Genomic DNA, 20,502 nt, shown 5'->3' on the forward strand with positions numbered 1-20,502 from the left:
AGATGGTGCCCATGCCTTGGAGTCTACAAGGAGTTGGCAATGCAATACGAGAGATTATCTCAGAACCAGAAAGTGAATTAGTGGCATTAGAGTCCTGCTGGGGAAGACACTGACTTGTGGTAGTGATTCCAGGGGCCAGAGGGATTGGGAAGCTGTTCCCCGTGACGTCAAGTCTGGCAGTAGGGGGCAGAGAGCCCTGTGAGGTGTTTCAGTCTAGTAGTGGAGGGTACAGGTACACAGGAGATGTTCTTAGGCATCAGAGTACAGCAGGTGCCTCAGAGCTGAGGCTACACAGGAAGGTCTTGCATCTGCTGCAGAGCCAGGCAGTGGAGACGTGTTCAACAGATGAAGGGCTACAGGCCCAGCGACTCTTACCAGTAGTCGGGGTTCTCCATCTTGTCCAAGAACTCGTCCAGTTCGTCCTTGTTGCGGATTGGTTTGTAGATTTTCCTCCCCTCTAGGTCGTATCCAACGTGGGGGTAATCCTGGTACCATTCCATGGGGATGTTACCCACGGTATTGCGGACATCCTGAGTGGAAAAGAAAACACAGAGAACCAGGAGTTAGAGCCAGGCAAAAAACATGCCTCAATAGGTTAGTGCTTTTACGCACATCGATAACAGAAAACACCGTGAAAACCCACAAACAACACCCGTGAAGGACATCAACGTTTTCTGACAATCACAATGCAAGGCTCCCGTCTTCCTAAAAATGGGAACCTGGGCAGAGCTCTCCCCAACATGTAGGTAGGTCATGGAAAAGAAAATACTGCACATCATCACCGAAAAAAGCTTCGTTCTGGGGAGCCAAGAGATGGATATATCAGACAATAAACACACCGAAAATTCAAATAAAAAATAAAACCTACACAACGGTATATGTTCCATCTTCAATAATGTTTATCCAAAACCTGAAGACCTTTGGCAGGTATAATACAACGGGGAGAAAGCATGAAACAGAGAAAGTAAAAGAAGAAAGGGGCGGGATGAGAATGGCCACAGCAGAAAAAGAGAATAAGCATTGGAAAAGCCAATACAACTGCTAACTTTAAAAGTGAAACTAGCCCATTAATAAGTGTGTGCCCGTGTTTAGGTGAATACGAGAATGTGTGAACAACTGGATGGATGAGAGAGAGCATGGATAGATGGATTCATCAGGGAGAGTACATGGATTATTCGTGAGTGTGTGTGCCGATGGGTAAGGGGTTTAGAGCACTGATGAATGGGTTAATGAAAGTGCAGGGATACGAGCCTGGATGCGCGAGTGAGGAAGTAAAAGGATGAATTGATGCAATGAAGCAGCAGGTTACCCCAATCTTACAAGATAAGGCTTCAGGCAACAGCAGGGATAATATTGCAACACAAATGTTGGGCATTACCAATATTCTGCAGAGTGAAGCATCACACAAGGCGGGTGCAAATGTAAATGTATGGTTCCCAACTTCAAATCCGACTCTTGTGGACTTTAAAATATTACTTTCCATTATGGGATCCAACAGGCAAGTGGATAACACCGAAAAGCGGAGCTTGGTAAGCCCCCCGCCAGCGTCCTAACCTATTCTTACCTGAGAATAAGCATGCATGCCAGATTCAGAGGGAGAATCGGGATTTTTTTAAGCCAAACATTTATTTATTGTAGCCATTTCCCACCTAAGACGGCATTTCCTTCCAACATACATCAATAGGGAAAATGAAGGCCCCTGATACTATTTTTTTGAAGATCTCGTTTCAAAATGTTGGCCTGTATGGGTAAGCAGACTCGAAGCGGGGCCGAGTGCGGTCTCCCGCCAGTGGTCCAATCTTCTTTAAACTGAGCGTAATGGACTCACAGCTGAGTTCAGGAAGGCCCCTGGTTCCTCCCTAGTCTGAGGGTGGCAGACCTCTACAGCCCAAGGCCTCCATGGTTGACTTGAAGGTAGCAGTCCCCTCGCTGCCAAAAGAGCTGGGAGGGTTATGTGAACAGTTTACAGAAGGGCTCTGCTGCAGTTCACCTAGACTGTTCTGGCACATGTGGCGTCTTCGCATCTTTCTTGTGGCACGACCAGCGCCAACACAGATCAGGTGTTTGGCAGACAGAGTACCTTATTTAAATGGCAAGCCCACAGGCTCACAGCCAGGGCCGGCTTTAGCGCTGGCGGCGCCCACTGCTACAATCCTTTGTGGCGCATTCACCCCTATGACCGCCTCTCTGCCATCCGGCAAAAGTGCCGCTCATCTTTCCAATCATAAGTTATTGCTAAACACAGCGCAGCCCCTGAGGTCAGTGCCCGCCTGCACAGGTCGGCGCCCAGTGCCCAGGGGCAATGTCCTAAAGCCGGCCCTGCTCGCAGCAGATCAAATGCATGAAGAATAAAATAAACATAACACAATAGCGTACATAGGCTTACAAAAGAAAAGTAGAGTACCTAAGTGGCAACCTAAACACAGGGTCATGGCCAAAGACGAGCCCAAAAAATAAATACTACTGAAGTGGCACATGCACAGGTTCGTAAAAAAGACCAGATAAAAATCATACTGTACACATGGTCGATTTGAGAAAGCGGATGTTCTATTTCTTGCAGTAAAACCTTATAGATGCGGCACCATTCAAAGATGGCGGCCGCGCTTAAACAGTAAGTACCCTGCTGGAGAGAAGAATGAGCAGCAAGGATATTTATTTCAAGTACAAGCACACCACCTGGGGAAGGACAGTTTCACCATGAAAGGCATCACGAGCCTCGCAAAATAACTCAAGAAAAACTTGATGTACTATCTAAATAGGTATACTCACTGTAATTATGAAGTGTCATTTTTTCTATTTTTTAATTAGTGCTTCTAGCACAAACATTTTATTAAAAAATAACACTTTGCTATCATATGGCATTTGCAGAATTATTTACACCATACAAGTAATGTTGCTTCACTTTCAAGGTGGTCTTCATATTCAACAAATAATATGTTCCAGCTGCTGCTGACCCTAAAATGAAACCACCTCGTGCTCTGCATTGGAAAAAACGCCTATTGCCCCGGTGCAAAATAAAATAGCAACTGCAGCCCCATCTATATGTTTTTAGAAAACAACTAAAACATTATGACACAGGTAAAGCAGTCTGTAGCCAGACCTAAAAATAAAAGGTGCAGAGGGGAGGCGAGGGGAGTCAGAAACCTCGGTTATAAATTACACTCTTTAGCAGGCAACCAACACTGCAGGCACAGACTGAAATACTCAGCACATCCTTGGCACAACTGAGTTCCAAGCACCACACTTACTGATCTAGAAAGGACACGCCTGCTTCATCAACAAAACTACAACCCACAGATCCTCAGTCATTCTACAGATTTCAGGGAAGTTGTGGGTCGAGCCTACAGATTCCCAAGTCCCCCTACAGCTTTGGAGAGGTTGTGGGTTGAACCTACAGATTCATCAGTCACCCTGCAGCTTCGGGGAGGTTGTGGGTTGAACCTACAGATTCATCAGTCACCCTGCAGCTTCGGGGAGGTTGTGGGTTGAGCCTACAGATTCCTAAGTCCCCCTACAGCTTCGGGGAGGTTGTGGATTGAACTTACAGATTCATCAGTCACCCTACAGCTTCAGAGTGGTTGTGGGTTGAAGCCTCAACGGGAAGGGCTTCACTCCAAACCTCTACACCTGCAGTGCACCTAGAGTGCGCCCTGCTGAGCAGCTGCGGGGGCTAGTGACGTGCATTTTAGGTTTCAAGACAAAAATTTTAACCGGATTTCATTGAGACTGGGAGCTTTTCCATTTAAAGACCTTTACCCAAACTGGAAATGGTCCTGGCCCACTACGGAATGCCGCCCTTTGTGGGCATTATATTGTTAGGGGAATTGTCCAGCCGGACGATTTATTTCCCTGATACAAAAGTAATTCTAAAAACAATAGAACACTGGGTGTGATAGAAGCGGGACACCGTCCGGTGTCCGACTAACACACTGAGAAGACATACAACATACAAAATAACAGGCAATAGCAGGACATCTGATTGGAATAAGACATAAACCAGACAATCTAAAGTATACACATATGCAAGAAAAAATATATAAACAATTTATGCATTTAGTGTAATGTGTCGACGACGTTTCGAACCATACTTAATGAAGGTTCATCCTCAGGACAGAGGGTAATTGCCTTAAAGTTACACATTTGCGAATATATCACAATTGTGTGGCACTCAATAAAGGAAAATTCCTTAGACTTGATAGTTTGCTTAAGAGCAAAAGACAAATTTGATCGTTTAAGAGTGCCCTCGATAATGGGGTCCGAGAAACAATGGTCACGGTACCCTGGTCTGGTAATACAGATGGCAAGGCCTCAATGGGGGTTCTTGCTCGCACCGGGAATCAGCGCCTGTAACTTTAAGGCAATTACCCTCTGTCCTGAGGATGAACCTTCATTAAGTATGGTTCGAAACGTCGTCGACACATTACACTAAATGCATAAATTGTTTATATATTTTTTCTTGCATATGAGGAGGCTCGACAGTCCAACCGGCATGCAAGGCGATAACGTTTTTGAGTCTAGCGGAAAACCAATTCGAAAACAGTGACAGATGAATTGAACATCTCTTCTCAGATTTACCTTGTTTACTCAAATCAAAACCTTGCAGCTCACATGACTATAGCAGCAGCACTTTACGTACAAGAAATGCGTTACTTACCTGTAACTGCAGTTATCCAGTATTGGTATCTTTCATAGATTCACATGCCTGAATCATTCCCCGTTTGCGGGGTGGGAGTCCCCGGTATATAAAAAGAGTAATGTCATATAGACATATACAGAGTAATAGGCCAGAGGCCTCTCATTAGTAACATATCCATGTCCTTTTGTAAAAAGGACCAAACTTTGGCCAAGAGCCAATCAGATATCACCACCCTCTAGAACCTTCCTGGAAGGAGCCCTAGTCCCTCAGATTTTCGTAAGCACAGTGCTAAGTAGTACCTACTGAGAGAAGCAAGGTGAGCCCTTCCAGGGGAGGTGGGTGGGTTGCGTGTGACTCTATGAAAGATACCAATACTTGATAACTGCAGTTACAGGTAAGTAACGCATTTCTTAACCAGTATTATAGGTATCTTTCATAGATTCACATGCCTGAATCAGAGTAGCAAGCAATAACCGGCACATTTCTTAGAGAACAAGCTGTAAAATCACATGATAATAGAATATCAAACATGAAATACAGTAAGTAATATGATACTCTAAACATAGAGAAATGTGCAAGAAGGTAATAGGATGGAGGGGTGAAAGGAAGAAGGCTCACCTCTAGTGAAATAGATTGCGTAGCACCGCTTGACCCACAGCTGCATCCTTCATCAGCTCTGAATCCAAGCAGTAGTGCTTGGTGAAGGTATGAGGTGTCTTCCATGTCGCCGCTCTGCATATGTCGATGATGGGTACCCCAGCGAAGAGCGCCATAGAGGTGGAGACCGCTCTAGTGGAGTGGGCCTGGACTTTAGAATGCAGAGGATGTCCTGCCTGCTGGTGGCAGAAAGTAATGGCTGCCGAGATCCACCTTTAGATGGACTGCTTTGTCAATGGAAGACCTTTCCTGGGCCTGTTAAAGGCAATAAATAGTTGGTTGGTTTTTCGAAATTGTTCTGTTCTATGGATGTAGAACTTCAGACATCTTTTGAGGTCTAAGGAATGGAGAGACCTTTCCGCTGCAGTGCTTGGGTTCGGGAAGAAGGACCGCAGAACTATAGGTTCATTCAGGTGAAAGTTGGATGGAACCTTTGGTATGAATTTAGGATTAGGTCTTAAGATAACTCCGTCCTGTTTGAACTGTAAGAAAGGATCTTGAATAGAGAAGGCCTGGAGCTCACTCACTCTCCTTGCTGATGTGAGCGCTAGTAAGAGAGCTGCTTTCCATGATAGATATTTGATGTCGGATTTGTGTATTGGCTCAAAGGGGCGTTTCATTAACTGATCCAGTACGATGTTGAGCTGCCAGGTGGGTGGCAAAGCCCTCACTGGAGGGAATGTCCTGAACAATCCTTTCAGAAACTGCTTGATCAGTCTATTGGACCAGAGAGAAACACCAGACAAAGAACGCCTATACCGAGATACAATTCAGAAAAGGGGGTGGTGATGAACAGAGTGTCTGAATTAAGCAGATCACTCTTACCCAGTCCAAAGATCACGGCTTGATCCATCAACGTTATTTAGCTCACTGCCCCATCCCAGCTCAGAACCTGGCTATATGCAAATTAGTCTGTCCCTGGCCCAGTGCATCATGGGAACAGGGCAGACCAAACTACCAAGCCAATTCTTCACCAGAAAGGAGACAAGCTACCGGGGACCGGTTTCTGGCATTTCAGCCTCGTCGGCCCGGCTTGCTTGAATCCTGATGGAGCAGTGAGCAAGGGACTCATGTCTGAGTATACCCTGCCACACCTATAGTGGCCAAAAAAGATTCAGAAAAAGGGGGTGGTGATTGCACCATCAGGATTCAAGCAAGCCGGGCCGACGACGGCTGAAATGCCAGAAACCGGTCCCCGGAAGCTTGTTTCCTTCCCAGTGTAAGAATTGGCTTGGTAGTTTGGTTTGCCCTGTTCCCATCATGCACTGGGACAGGAACAGACTAATTTGCATATAGCCAGGTTCGGAACTGGGATGGTGCAGTGAGCTAAAAAACGGTGTTGGATCTAGCCCTGATCTCTTGACTGGGTGAGAGTATTCTGCTTAATTCAGAAACTCTGTCCATCACCACCCCTCGTTGTTAAATATTTTGTCCACCCTAAGCGTGGAAGGGTATACTCAGATGTGAGTCCCTTGCTCATTGCACCATCAGGATTCAAGCAAGCCGGGCAGACGACGGCTGAAATGCCAGAAACCGGTCCCCGGAAGCTTGTTTCCTTCCCAGTGTAAGAATTGGCTTGGTAGTTTGGTTTGCCCTGTTCCCATCATGCACTGGGACAGGAACAGACTAATTTGCATATAGCCAGGTTCTGAACTGGGATGGTGCAGTGAGCTAAAAAACGGTGTTGGATCTAGCCCTGATCTCTTGACTGGGTGAGAGTATTCTGCTTAATTCAGAAACTCTGTCCATCACCACCCCTTGTTGTTAAATATACCGAGATGCAGACGCCAGGTGAACTTTTATTGAGGCGTGGGCCAACCCCGAGTGAGCCAAATGAAGCAGATAAGGCAGGATCTGTGCTGGCGAAGATTCAAATGGGTGTATCCTGTTCGTCTTACACCATATACAGAATCTTTTCCACTTCAGGGAATACGTCTTGTTGGTACTGTCGGCCCGGGCCAAGACTACCCTGCATTCTTGAGGAATGTCTACTTTCTGGAACTCTCTGTACTCAGGAGCCAAGCCGATAATTTGAGAGATTGTGGATCCGGATGTTGGACTTGCCCGTGGTTCATTGTCAGGAGAGTCAGGCTTGGCCTGAATGGAATTTGCGGTTCCAGCGACCGGAGGTGAAGTTCCGTAAACCAGTGTTGGCGTGGCCACGCCGGGGCTATCAGGATTAGGGTGCAATGCTCTGCCTTCATTTTCCTGAGAACCCTGGGAATCAGGGGAAATGGAGGAAATGCGTAAGCGAAGACTTTGCACCATGCGATGGAAAATGCATTCCCGAGAGACCCCTTCTGGGGATGCCAGCTTGCGTAGTATTGGCATTTTGCGTTGAGTTGTGTCGCAAACAGATCCAGGGGAGGTTTGCCCCAACGGGAGAATACGGAGTTGAGAAGATGTTGATCCAGCTCCCACTCGTGGCAGATGGAACGTTGCCTGCTTAGAGAGTCCGCCAGGGTATTGTCTGCCCCTGGGACATAATCTGCTCGTAAAGAAATATTGTTTCGAAGCAGCCACTCCCAAATACGTTGAGATTCTAGCGACAGCGTCAGAGATCGAGTTCCCCCTTGTTTGTTCAGATAGTGCATTGTGGTGGTGTTGTCCGTTCTCACAAGCACTGGGGAACCCTTGATCCGAGGCAGGAATGCTCTTAGTGCCAGGTAGACTGCCCTCAATTCGAGAAGTTTGATATTCAGCTGCTTTTCTGTCTGAGACCATAGCCCATTGATCTGGAGTTCTTGCAGATACGCACCCCATCCCTCCAATGAAGCATCTGTGGTGATCACATGTGGAGAGATTGGTAGTAGGAATGGAAGGCCCTGGTCCAGATTTTGAGGTTGAAGCCACCAGTCTAGGGCCTGCACAATGAATGGAGTGATCCGGATTAGATCGTCGAAGGATCCTGCACACTGGATCCACTGAGTGGATAGTGCCTCCTGCAGCGGCCGCGTACGAAGACGGTAGTGTGGGATCAGCAGGATGTTGGAGGACATCATCCCCAATAATGACTTGTACAGGCGCACTGTGATGGTCTTCTTGGCCTGAATCCGGGCTGCTAGAGACCTGAGTTTGAGCTGACGTTCCTGTGAAGGAAAGGCTTTTTCCTTTCCTAATCCGTATCCAGGACTGCCCCCAAGAAAGTGAGGCATTGGGAAGGCTGAAGTACAGACTTTTCTTGGTTGAGAGTGAGTCCCAGGTTTTCGAAGAGTTGCAGACAGGCGTCTGAGGACCTGCTCGCGCCTGCGAAAGTAGGTGCCTTGACGAGCCAGACGTCCAAGTAGGGGAAGACTTGGTGATGGTGTTGGCGAAGATATGCTGCCACCGGAGACAGACATTTTGTAAAAATGCGAGGAGCCGATTTCAGTCCGAAGGGCAGCACCCTGAACTGGTAGTGTCTGCCCGCCACCGCAAACCTGAGGAATTGTCTGTGGTTTTTGTGGATCGGTATGTGGAAATAGGCGTCTTGGAGGTCTAAAGACACCATGAAGTCTTTGGAATCAAGGAGCTGCAGCACCTCCTGAATGGACACCATACGGAACGACTGTTTCTTGAGGTATCCGTTGAGGTCTCGTAAGTCCAATATAGGTCTCCATTTTTTCTCCTTCTTCCTTATTAGGATGAATCGGGAATAGAATCCTTTGCCTTTCTGATCCTGAGGCACTTTTTCTATAGCTCTTTTGGGGAGCATTATAGAGAGTTCTTTTTGTAGGAGATGTAGATTCTTGTGGAGGATTCGAAGGAGGAGTCTCCACAAACTCCAACTGGACTAGCTGAAGGACCCAGCGATCCGTTGTAATCTGCTGCCAATTGTGGAGGAAAAATGAGATTTTTCCTCCAACTGCGTAAGGTGGAGAAGAAATGGAGGCCTGCGGTAGAAAAAGGTCATTGCCTTCTGGCTGTGACTTTCTTCCCTCCGCGTCCACAAAAGGAAGATTTGTTGTATGATGACTGATTTTGATGCTGCTGCCTTTGTTGGTACTGGGGTTTGTACTGCTGGTTTGAGTTGTATGATGATTTGTACCCCCGATAGCCACCTCGTGAAGGTTGTCCTCTTCCTCTGGAGCCCCGAAAGTTAGTATTTCTGAACTGAAGAGTACCTAGGGCTTTCGCGGTCTCAGTATCCTTTTTAATACCTTGCAGCATGTCGTCTATGTCTTTCTCAAACAGTAGCTGGCCATCGAACGACATGTCCAATATATTGGCCTGCACTTCCGGTCGGAAAGATGTGGCCTTAAGCCACCCTTGGCGCCTTAGGACTGCAGCCCCTGCCAATTGTCTGAATCCTGTGGAGGCGATATCCATTCCCATGTCGATCATTTTAGAGGCTGAACGTTCGCCCTCAAGAAGGATCTTTTTTGCTTCTTCTTTTTGGTCTTCTGGGATAGTACCCAAATATGGAGCAATATCAGCCCACATTTGGCGGTTGTAGCGCCCTAACAGGGCTAAGGAGTTAGCCGCTCGTACAGTGAGGGCCGACATGGATAAAAACCTTTTGCCGATGTTATCCAGTTTACGACCCTCTTTATCTGGTGGCGCAGTCAACGCCGCGGATGGATTATTAGATTTACGCTGCGCAGCTTGGGTAATGACAGAGTCTGGTTTTGTGTGTCCTGTAAGGCATGCAGGAGCTGTGTCAGGAGCCTTATACTTTTTTTCGAGCCTAGGTAGGACTGGAGGCAAAGATGAAGGATTCTTCATTATTTTCACCCCCTGATCCCAAATATACTCAATAATGGGAATGGATCTCACAGCCCTTTGAAATGGCTCTTTAAAGTCATACAGGAAACAATCCTGAGGCTGTGTGGTCATTTCGATTTTGAATCTTGAAGCAGCCCTTTCTAAGATGTTGTGGAACCCTCCGATGTCTTCCGGAGGAGAGTCTGCCTGTGCTTGGTCAGGGGAAGCCGGAGCTGGAATAACGTATTCATTCCATTCGTCTTCCTGCAGTTCTCCTTCCTCTTGCTGCTCACCCTCGTCCTGTGCTCCTCCTTCCTCTTCATCAGAAGACTGTAAAGGAGGCAAATAAGCAGTGTCCGGTTGAATGACCAGCAAAGGCGGCCTAGGGCGAGGTGGAGGGGTAGGTATCACAACTGGCAGTTGCGGCCCAACTGGAGGAGGCGGATTGGAAGGAAACCGCTGCTTATAATCCGCAATGAGAAATTGTAAATCCGTCACTTTGGATGCTGGAAGACCCACCATAGGTTGTGACGGTGGAGGTGGAGTAGAGTGATATTCCTCCTGGAAATCCATTCCTTCCTGATCCAGGTCTTCACACTCTGAACTTTCATGGATTTTAATGTTAAGTTCTGATGGGTTGGTAGCAGTCTGAAACAGTGAGCCATCCTCAGAATCCTCCATGTCCAACAATTGAGCCGGCGGCAGTGGCTGGACTCTACTTGGTGAGGTCAATTCTGGCATTAAAGTACGCTTAGTTATCCTGAAGTGTGTATACGAGTACTTCAAGGAAGGCGATCCTGTCGTCGGTGAGCCCGTCGACGGTATGGTCGTCGACGGGGGAACGTCGACGGTTATAGCCGGCGTCGACGGCGGCGTCCTCGTCGACGATGAACTGTCGACGACAGCGTCGACGACGGTGTTTGTTCGTCGACGCCAGCGTCGACGCTGGAGACGTCGTTGATGGTCCAGTCGACGGCTTTGTTTTCGTCTACGCTGGTGTCGACGTCCTCGTCGACGGCTTCGTTGACGATGGAACTGTCGACGGAGGCTTCACTGACGTCGACGAGGATTTCGTCGACGATGAAGAAGGTTTCATCGACGTCGATGCGGCTTTAGTCATCGACGATGAATTTTGTTTTGTCGACGAGGAAGCACTAGTCGACGCTTCATCGTCGATTTTTTAACCATTATTACAGACGGAATGGACCTACCCGTCGACGACGAGGCTGAAGTAGTTGTCGACGTTGAGGAGAATGACGATGCCATTGATGTGGAGATTGTTGTCGTCGACGTTGTTACAGTCACCACTGAAGATGTCCTGACAGGCTTTTTGAAGGTAGTATCCTGAAGAGAAACCTTCTCAGCCATGGCCTTTGAACGAACCTCTGAAGACTTGGGCGTCTTCTTTTGAGGTGGCTCCAAAGATGGTCCTGGGGATGACGTTCTAGGCCTTTTGGGAGAGGAATGAGTACTTTTGATGGAACACTCACTCTCCCCTGAAGAGACAACCCGGTCCTTGTCTTTAAGTCTCTGGAGCCAGAGCAGCAGGCGTCCCTCTCTGTCCTTCAGAATTTTTGTCGAAAAAGTGCGGCCGACCTTGCAATCCTTTGCAGAGTGGTCAGGGTAGAGACAGTGAAGGCAGTCTTCATGCCTGTCATCAACATGAAGCCTCTTTTTCCCCACAAGAGGCACAGGATCTAAACAGACCTTTTTTAAGAGTGTCAGCCATGATCAACTGAAAAACTCCTCACAGAGAACAAACTTCTGAGAGAAAAATATTGAAAAAGGTAAAGAATACCAGAAAAACTGAGCAGAGCTCAGAGGAGACTCCCTTAGCACGGCGTGCGGTAGAAAATCTGAGTGACTAGGGCTCCTTCCAGGAAGGTTCTAGAGGGTGGTGATATCTGATTGGCTCTTGGCCAAAGTTTGGTCCTTTTTACAAAAGGACATGGATATGTTACTAATGAGAGGCCTCTGGCCTATTACTCTGTATATGTCTATATGACATTACTCTTTTTATATACCGGGGACTCCCACCCCGACGACGGGGAATGATTCAGGCATGTGAATCTATGAAAGATACCTATAATACTGGATAAGTGATGAAACTATCGTAGCCTGCGTTCAGTTCAACCCAAATACATTAGAAGCCTGCTTTCTCTAGTAGGGCCGGACATCAAAAGCCCATATGCAATGAACTAAAATTGTTTTTAACATTACTTTTCAAATATATTTTAACACGTATAATGCAACGTCATTGAAATTAGTACTACTGTTGAATAATTTTTACATATTTTGTGGGTAAATTGTATCGTCCTTTTAAGATTTTAAATGAAATCGTATAGAAGTTTTTTTCCTCAGGTGTTACTAAATGCTAAAAAGTCACTCTATCGGAGGACATTTAAGTTATTAACTTGAATAAATAAAAAGGCTGCCCTGCCATCGCCTCAAATTAAGTCCCCATGTCATGTAACAGGATTTCTTGGGGCTTCACTATCAGGCTTGAGTTCACGGGGTGCCATTTTCAGGGGTACCATGCTAATTGGTGTGTCTAACCCTGAAATATCCTACCTCTTTTTAAGTCTCGCCTAGCACTGCTCGCTCGGCGAGACATATAGGGGAGAGAGGAGATTTCAGAGGAGGACTTGAAGCCCCACACATCATTTTCATTGGGTTGTGTCAGTGTTTATGCTAAACGCTGGCTTCCCATTGAAAAGGATGCTTTTAGGTCACTTCCCTTTCTCCCTTTTGGACGGCCCATCCGGACTGAGTCGTCTGCTTTACGGCTGTCTTGAAGCACTTTCTTATCTAATTAGCATGGCCTTAGCGTGGCCATGCTAATTAGAAACAGATGGCCCCCCCTAAAGATAAGAAAGTCTACAGGCACTACCCTGCCCACTGAGGCTCGAGCGAGCCCGCGCGGCTCTCCGGTCTCCCCCTGGAGGGGAGGGGGCATCGCAGGGCGAGTTAGCAGCAATCTGAATCAAGCCTACGCCGGGCTCATTCCAGTCGACAGACCGTGAGTCGAGACTGAACTATATAATTTGCACTTCACTCTCTATATTCGGGTCGGACAGCGAACTAATGAGCTCTCCCCTCGCACAGTGTCACTTGTATTTATATCTCCTGTAAACTTTCAAGGGGACACGGGCTTCTTCAAGGAGCCTCTGCTGCGCTCGGGTGGGCCCCCAGTATCTGGAGGGGCCTTCCTACAGTCAGTGATGCATAAAATGTGGCTGCTTCAGTCCCTGAAGGAAGTCGCATGTCTCACTCACTGGTGAGTACGCCGAGAGTCAGGGGTGAATGCGTGTTTGTGTTGCAGGTGTGGACCCTGGCGTGTGGAAGGTGCCACACGAAGCCCAGTTGAGGCAGTGTAGCAGATAGTGCTCTGCTGTTGTGTTTACACTGCTCGCCACATGTTGCCCTTGTAAGATAACTTCCCTCGTCAGGATTTAAGCCCAGTGCTGGAGGCTGGCGCACAGTCAGTGTCACCCACTCGCCACTTTCCTTTCTAGGTGAAAAAGAAAGTTGCAGAGTATGAAACCCGTGTAAAACGTCTGGTCTAGGTATTCCAGTTTTGATAGGTTTTAAAAGGATTTTATGTTTTGTTTTTAGTTAGAAAGTCAGCAAACCTGTATATGTTTGTATGAAATCACTTTTATATAATCTTCTTGAAATCTTTTGCAAAAAAAACATTTTTAAGATAAAGAGAATAGAAGTAATTTCGATATTGTATGGTTTTTATTAACTGAAACAAAGATGGTTTCATTTTTCAGTCTCACATGTCAAACGTGCACTGAGACACATTTCAAGGAATCATAGCGTTCCTTACAAGGCGAGAGAAAAGCATGGCCTTTCCATGCTGACGCGCTCAGCCTTTCAGTATTTTCGCAAGCTTGCCTTCCATGTTTCCCCATTCTCGCCCGTGAGCTCTTCCCTTCCAGTCAATTAAAGCCAAGGGCTCTTTTCTTCCTCAGCCATTCACTAGGGGTTAGGCAGGCCCGGATGGCTCTCTGAAGCACGTGCAATGAAGGTTACCGGCCTGCAAATCTGGGCACCTTAAACCTCTGCCCTTCAGGCCACACGCAGATCTCTGATAGCTCCGCCCACCGAGCTATGGCGTCCATAAACTTACATTTCATGCAAGTTTGTGGTGCATGCTGACAAGAGGTCGTGGGGGAAATTGTAAGGTACAATATCGGACCTTATTCCCTTGATTATTTTGTCGTCCCTGATTATTTTTTAAGAGCTTTTCTCAGGGCACCAGGAAGAGATGGATTTTGCTTTCTTTTTGGTCGGCCATGCATTACAAATCACACCTCGTGAAGATGGTTCGAGGAAGGATGTTTGGACTGATGCTGGGGGAAGCACACCGCGAGAGGAGCGAGGGCTGCTGCTGATGTCGTCCATTACACATCTGGAATGGATTGCACTACCGGCGTGTGGGGGGGGGGGGGAGTTGTGTGTGTGTGTTTCAGTAGAGGTGCAGATAGTCAATTGCAATAGCATAATTAAACATGAACATGTTTCTTGGATAGTTTATTGTGTGCTTTACGGATTAACATTTAATTTATTGTCTGGTTGTCTTTCTCGTTGTGACATTAAAAAAAAACATTCAATCATCACACTGGTGTGGACCGCAGATATGGTTAGAACACGAGACACTTTGAACCAGACCTTTATCCTCATTATGTGTGCCTGGGACAGGGTATCTCAATATTGTTGTGGGTTTTTTGACTCGGACACTCACGGGGGTTACAGGGTATTTTCCCCCGTCCTGGCAGCACCGTTCATACACTGAGCATAATAAACACCACGCATACAAGCCAGAGCACTAATCTCCCTGTCGTTACTAAAAGCCCTACACAGATATAGCAACATTTAAATTATGTTGAATCCGAGATTTTTGGTGGTCTCTGAAACTTTAAATTTCAACCCTGCAGCTCTCACCTGCACAGCACCATCCCTACATACGAGATATGGTCAGTAACGAACATGCGCTATGCAATGCAATTGGTGTTTCCTTTGGTATTGTAAATAACGATGGCTTTGCATTTTTTTAAAGGCATTGCCATTTACAATGCCAATAGCTCCAAAATTGGCAGTTGCGAGGCCTATTGCAATGTAAATGCTTGTTTGGTGACAGTGTCAATAGGCAAATGCTTTGGGCAAAACTAAAACATCAGGGCCTACCGGACTCAATTCTCTTGCCCATTATCAACCTATATACCGGAACGTGGATGCAGGTAAAAATCGACAACGGGCACCACTTGACCAGGAAGATCTATACTGATGATGGACCAAAGCAAGGCTGCGTCTTGGCTCCACACTTATTTAACTTATTTATGAGTGGCCTGACAGAATGCTTAGACAAGGTCAACGCTCATCCTCCCAGGCTAGATACCTTTCTTCTAACGCACCTATCATACGCGGACGACGTGGTACTGTTGAGCCAGACAAGAATCGGCCTTCAAAGCCTGCTACACGACCTGTCCAGCTATACAAAAAGGAACCTGCTAACAATAAATATCAGGAAAACAAAGACATTGCTCATTACACGACGTCGCAAAAATCAGCCAATTTTCCAAATAAACAATGACCACCTGGAAGCCGTGAACAGCTATAAATACTTGGGGGTATACTTAGATAAGCGCCTAAACTTCCAAGAGCACTTTAAAGCCGTAGAAAACAAGGGGGAAACCCTACTGCACTCCTTTGCCAGACTGGCAACCGAGCTAAAGGGTCCTCTCGTATCCCCTTTGCTAATTGCAATTAAAGCAAAATTACTGCCCACAATAGCATACGGCAGCGTCTTGCACCACGGGAAAAGTGCCACCCTCCTGGACAAAATACAAACTAAAGTCTTCAAACGGGTTTTTGTGTTACCAAATAGTTCTTCTCCAGCTCAAGTTAGACTTGAGTTCGGACTACAATCTCAAGTTTTACTGAAAAAATATGAAGCCATCAAATTCTGGTACAATGTCTGGAAGAACAAGGAGAACATAATGAACGGCGCCCTCTGGGAGACAATCCAGACTAGTCCGAACTCCGACTATTCAAAGTACCTAAAACTTTCATTGGAAGCAACCGAGCTGGGAAACATATGGGAAACAAAACTGTCAGTTCCTTCGTTTAACCAGGTGGTCAAAAGGATTGCTAAGAAACACTCGTTTCTTATTGACAAAATAACTTTTAGCACCCGAGCCCACGCCTGGATGACTATTAAATCGTACACAAGGCTCGCTCCAGCAGTTTACCAAGACACCGCATTCTCGCTGACACTTAAACGTAAATTCCTCCATTTACGGATGGGCATTTTCCCCACAAAACTAGACCAACCCAAATGGAGACCGCAAGAAACAACGGAATGCGATCTTTGTGGTGCAGGTAAACAAGACATTATTCACTTAGTTTGTATCTGTCCTGCCATGTATCAAGATCGGAGGCACTGGCTGAAAGACAAACTCAACGAGCAAGGAGTCCGCACCTGTCGATCCGCGATAGTCCAGATTCTATGTTCAGTGGACCCACAACTGATCTGCCGATCAGTAAAATTTCTGGACAGCTTTGTGAAAAAACGAGGCCTACTGCCATCGAACCGATCCTCGCCGAGACCTAAGAACACTGCTCGAATGACAATTTTGTGCTCCAGCAAAGCTCACTGGAACCAGTGACAGCCTTTTTGTAACATAGTTTTTATACTCGTCTTTTAAACTTTCTTCCCCTTCCCTTCTACTACTTATTACTCCTTCCCCATTCCTTAAAAGTTGTTTTAAATGCCGCAGAATGTTATACATTGTAATGGTTTTAATTAACCGAGCAATAAAGAATTTACTTACTTACTTGTTTGGTGACAGTGTGCTGTCGAGGACGGAGCAGCGGCCACCTGAAAGGCGAGTCTTCACATGAATCTCTGAGCCCAAGCCTCCAATCTACTAAACCTGAACCTTCACACGTGCCAGGAGTGTGAGGGTGCAGACACCATGACATCAGGGCACAGGCATGTATATGTGTGAGGGGAAGAGCATGACTTCAGGCCTCCGACTAGCTGCAGAAAGACGTGTGTGTAAGAGACAGTGTGACACTAGGACCCAAAAACTGTAGCTGTAGAGATGTGTGTCAGGGACATGGTTGTAATAGAGAATGAGACTGTAGTAATCAGGACAACACAGGTATGATGAAGTCAACGTAGCTTTATTGTAGAGTAGATAAAGCAGGTAAGAACGTCTCTGTCCCAAGTCCTAAGTATCCGTATAAAGTCCCACGGGCTGAGCAGCTAGCAGGCTGCTCCCGGTGGGCCTGCTACTGATTACTACAGAGACATCAGGACTCAGACTGTAGCTGCAGATAGATGTGTGCGAGCGAGATCTGTGTGCAGGAGACCGTGTGACACCGGGAGACGCAATCTCTAGCTGCAGAGATGTGTGTGAGGGTCACAGACTAAACACATTTTAATACGGTTGTGCTCTAAACGTTCAAGAGTGTTGGACATACAATGAGTGCACGCTGGTTTATTTGTTTACATTTTTGGTCTAAGAAACATTGAGATGACTATTTTTCGCTGTCAGCTCTGTGGATTTTTCCCTCCTTAAAAGCAGAAATATGAAAACATTCCCGCAGGTTGTGACATTTCATGCCTTGCACTCATGAGACATTTATTTAGATGCCCAGCCAAGTTATTTTCAGGCGGGCCTCCTCCGACCCTGGCTGCAATTCCGTTCCTACTCTCACACAGTTACCATCCTTAAGATGCTTGCAGACGTCATGTGGTACTTCACCAGCAGAGAGGCACTACAGCCTGTGGTGAACTTGTGTGACAAGTGAAGCTCTGCAGCAACCACGTGCAGCACACGTGTCGCTCCTCCATGGCAAGTCTTTCGAGACGCTTTCCAACGAAGCCCTTTAATGAGTTCTGTTAATCCTTACAGCACTCTCGCTGATTATATTCATTTTAAGTAAGCCTTACGTGCTGCACACCGGTAGTGTTCCTCTATCCGCTGGTGCAATCCTGTTCAAGGTGTGCCACGTCACCAGCACACACTCGTGCAAGAGACGATGGTGCACAGAATACCAGAGCCTCTGGGAGAGCTTGGCGCATTTCACCACATCGGTACCGCCATCCCTCGCTGCGTGCTTGCGCACGTGACGTGCACGCCACCAGTGAAAGAGGCGCCGCGCAGCCTCCCCACGGGCTTCAATGGAGCTGGGGCCATGAGTATCCGGGCCGTGGTGCCGGCCGGGGTGAGGGACCCCCCGGGGGACAGGGGAGCAATCACACAAACTGTGTGTAACCAGAGTCACAGCACCGGAGATACTCACACACCTGGGGGGGATTCACCACAACCCCCGTGCGTGCACGGGCCCGACGGAGGGGGCGTGAGGAACGGCTTCAGATAATCCATAGTTTCCTCTTCGGAGCAGAACCATCTCTGGAACCCGTGAATCACCCTGGCCACACAGCAGGCGTGAAACGCGGCCCAGACGCGGCCGGCTCCCATTAGACGTGAAATTAGCGCTGCACTGACCCGAGCGGGGACCAGCGGGGCCCCCGGGACGGTCCAAAGGAGGGGGGCCTGGCCCCAGCACAGGGGGCGTCACTGATCCGAGCGGGGACCAGCGGGGCCCCGGGACTGTCCAAAGGAGGGGGGCCTGGCCCCAGCACAGGGGGCGTCACTGATCCGAGCGGGGACCAGCGGGGCCCCCGGGACTGTCCAAAGGAGGGGGGCCTGGCCCCAGCAGGGGGCGTTACTGACCCGAGCGGGGACCAGCGGGGCCCCCGGGACGGTCCAAAGGAAGGGGGCCTGGCCCCAGCACAGGGGGCGTCACTGATCCGAGCGGGGACCAGCGGGGCCCCCGGGACTGTCCAAAGGAGGGGGGCCTGGCCCCAGCACAGGGGGCGTCACTGATCCGAGCGGGGACCAGCGGGGCCCCCGGGACGGTCCAAAGGAGGGGGGCCTGGCCCCGGCACAGGGGGCGTCACTGATCCGAGCGGGGACCAGCGGGGCCCCCGGGACTGTCCAAAGGAGGGGGGCCTGGCCCCGGCACAGGGGGCGTCACTGATCCGAGCGGGGACCAGCGGGGCCCCCGGGACTGTCCAAAGGAGGGGGGCCTGGCCCCAGCAGGGGGCGTTACTGACCCGAGCGGGGACCAGCGGGGCCCCCGGGACGGTCCAAAGGAGGGGGGCCTGGCCCCAGCACAGGGGGCGTCACTGATCCGAGCGGGGACCAGCGTGGCCCCCGGGACTGTCCAAAGGAGGGGGGCCTGGCCCCAGCACAGGGGGCGCACTGGAGACCAGCGTGGCCCCTGGGACTGTCCAAAGGAGGGGGGCCTGGCCCCAGCACAGGGGGCGTCACTGATCCGAGCGGGGACCAGCGGGGCCCACGGGACTGTCCAAAGGAGGGGGGCCTGGCCCCAGCACAGGGGGCGTCACTGATCCGAGCGGGGACCAGCGTGGCCCACGGGACTGTCCAAAGGAGGGGGGCCTGGCCCCAGCACAGGGGGCGTCACTGACCCGAGCGGGGACCGGCGTGACCAGAGCGGGGACCGGCGTGGCCCCCGGGACTGTCCAAAGGAGGGGGGCCTGGCCCCAGCACAGGGGGCGTCACTGATCCGAGCGGGGACCAGCGTGGCCCCCGGGACTGTCCACAGGAGGGGCCCCAGCTCGAGGGCAGCCACCGACCAGAGCGGGGACCAGCATGGGCCCTGGTATTATCTGAAGGAGGGAAGCCTGGTCCCAACATATGGGGTGTAAAGCCTGGCAGCAGATCCTCACACCTTGCAAAAAGCCTGGCAGGAGACCCTCACACCGTGCCCGGCGCTTGGCAGCAGGCCCTCACTGTGCCTGACGCCAGGCAGCAGATTCTCACATTGGGCCCAAAGCCTGGCAGCAGATCCTCACACCATGCGAACGTCTGGCAGCAGATCCTCACACTGGGACTAATGCTGGCAGCAAACCCTCACACTGTGCCCGATGCCTGGCAGCAGATCCTCACACTATGCCAGATGTCTGGCAGCAGATCCTCACATTGGGACCAATGCCTGGCAGCATATCCTCACGCAGTGCCCAATGCCCGACAGCAGATTCTCCCTCCTTGCCCAATACCTGGCAGCAAATTTGTACTGTTCCAAATTCCTGGGGGCAGATCCTCCCATGGTGCCCAATACCTCCTTCGGAACACTATGCCCAACGCCTGGCATCATAGCCTCACTTCGTGCCTGTTAGACCTGGCATATTTGGTGTGTTTTCCGGTTGTTTTGCTTCGGACTTCCTGTTTGGACTGTGTGCTGCATTTCGTTTTCGCTCGCTTTAGAACTTTTATCCATAATTGGCATATTGGATTTACTGGTAAGTAGCTAGTAAAGTGCACTGTGTGTGCCCAGAGCCTGTAATTCAACCGCTACTAGTAGACCTGCAGCACAGATTGTGCCACCCACATGAATAGCCCTGTAACCATGTCTCAGACCTGCCACTGAAGTGTCTGTTTGGGCAGTTTTGAGCTGCCATGTTGACCAGGCAAGTGTGCCCA

At 49.0% G+C, this 20,502-nt stretch overlaps 1 protein-coding gene across 1 annotated transcript in view; it reads right to left on the reverse strand.

Annotated features, from left to right (window-relative positions):
• The window catches only part of BOP1 (BOP1 ribosomal biogenesis factor), a 178,559-nt gene that overhangs the window by 67,970 nt on the left and 90,087 nt on the right, over nt 1-20,502 (reverse strand). The window contains exon 2 of the mRNA XM_078686499.1: nt 376-530. Within this exon, the coding sequence (XP_078542625.1) occupies nt 376-500 (125 nt within the window). The 5' untranslated portion in view covers nt 501-530. The remainder of the gene's footprint in view (nt 1-375; nt 531-20,502) is intronic.

Source organism: Lissotriton helveticus, chromosome 4_1 (genome assembly GCF_964261635.1).
Source record: "Lissotriton helveticus chromosome 4_1, aLisHel1.1, whole genome shotgun sequence".
NCBI lineage: Eukaryota > Metazoa > Chordata > Amphibia > Caudata > Salamandridae > Lissotriton > Lissotriton helveticus.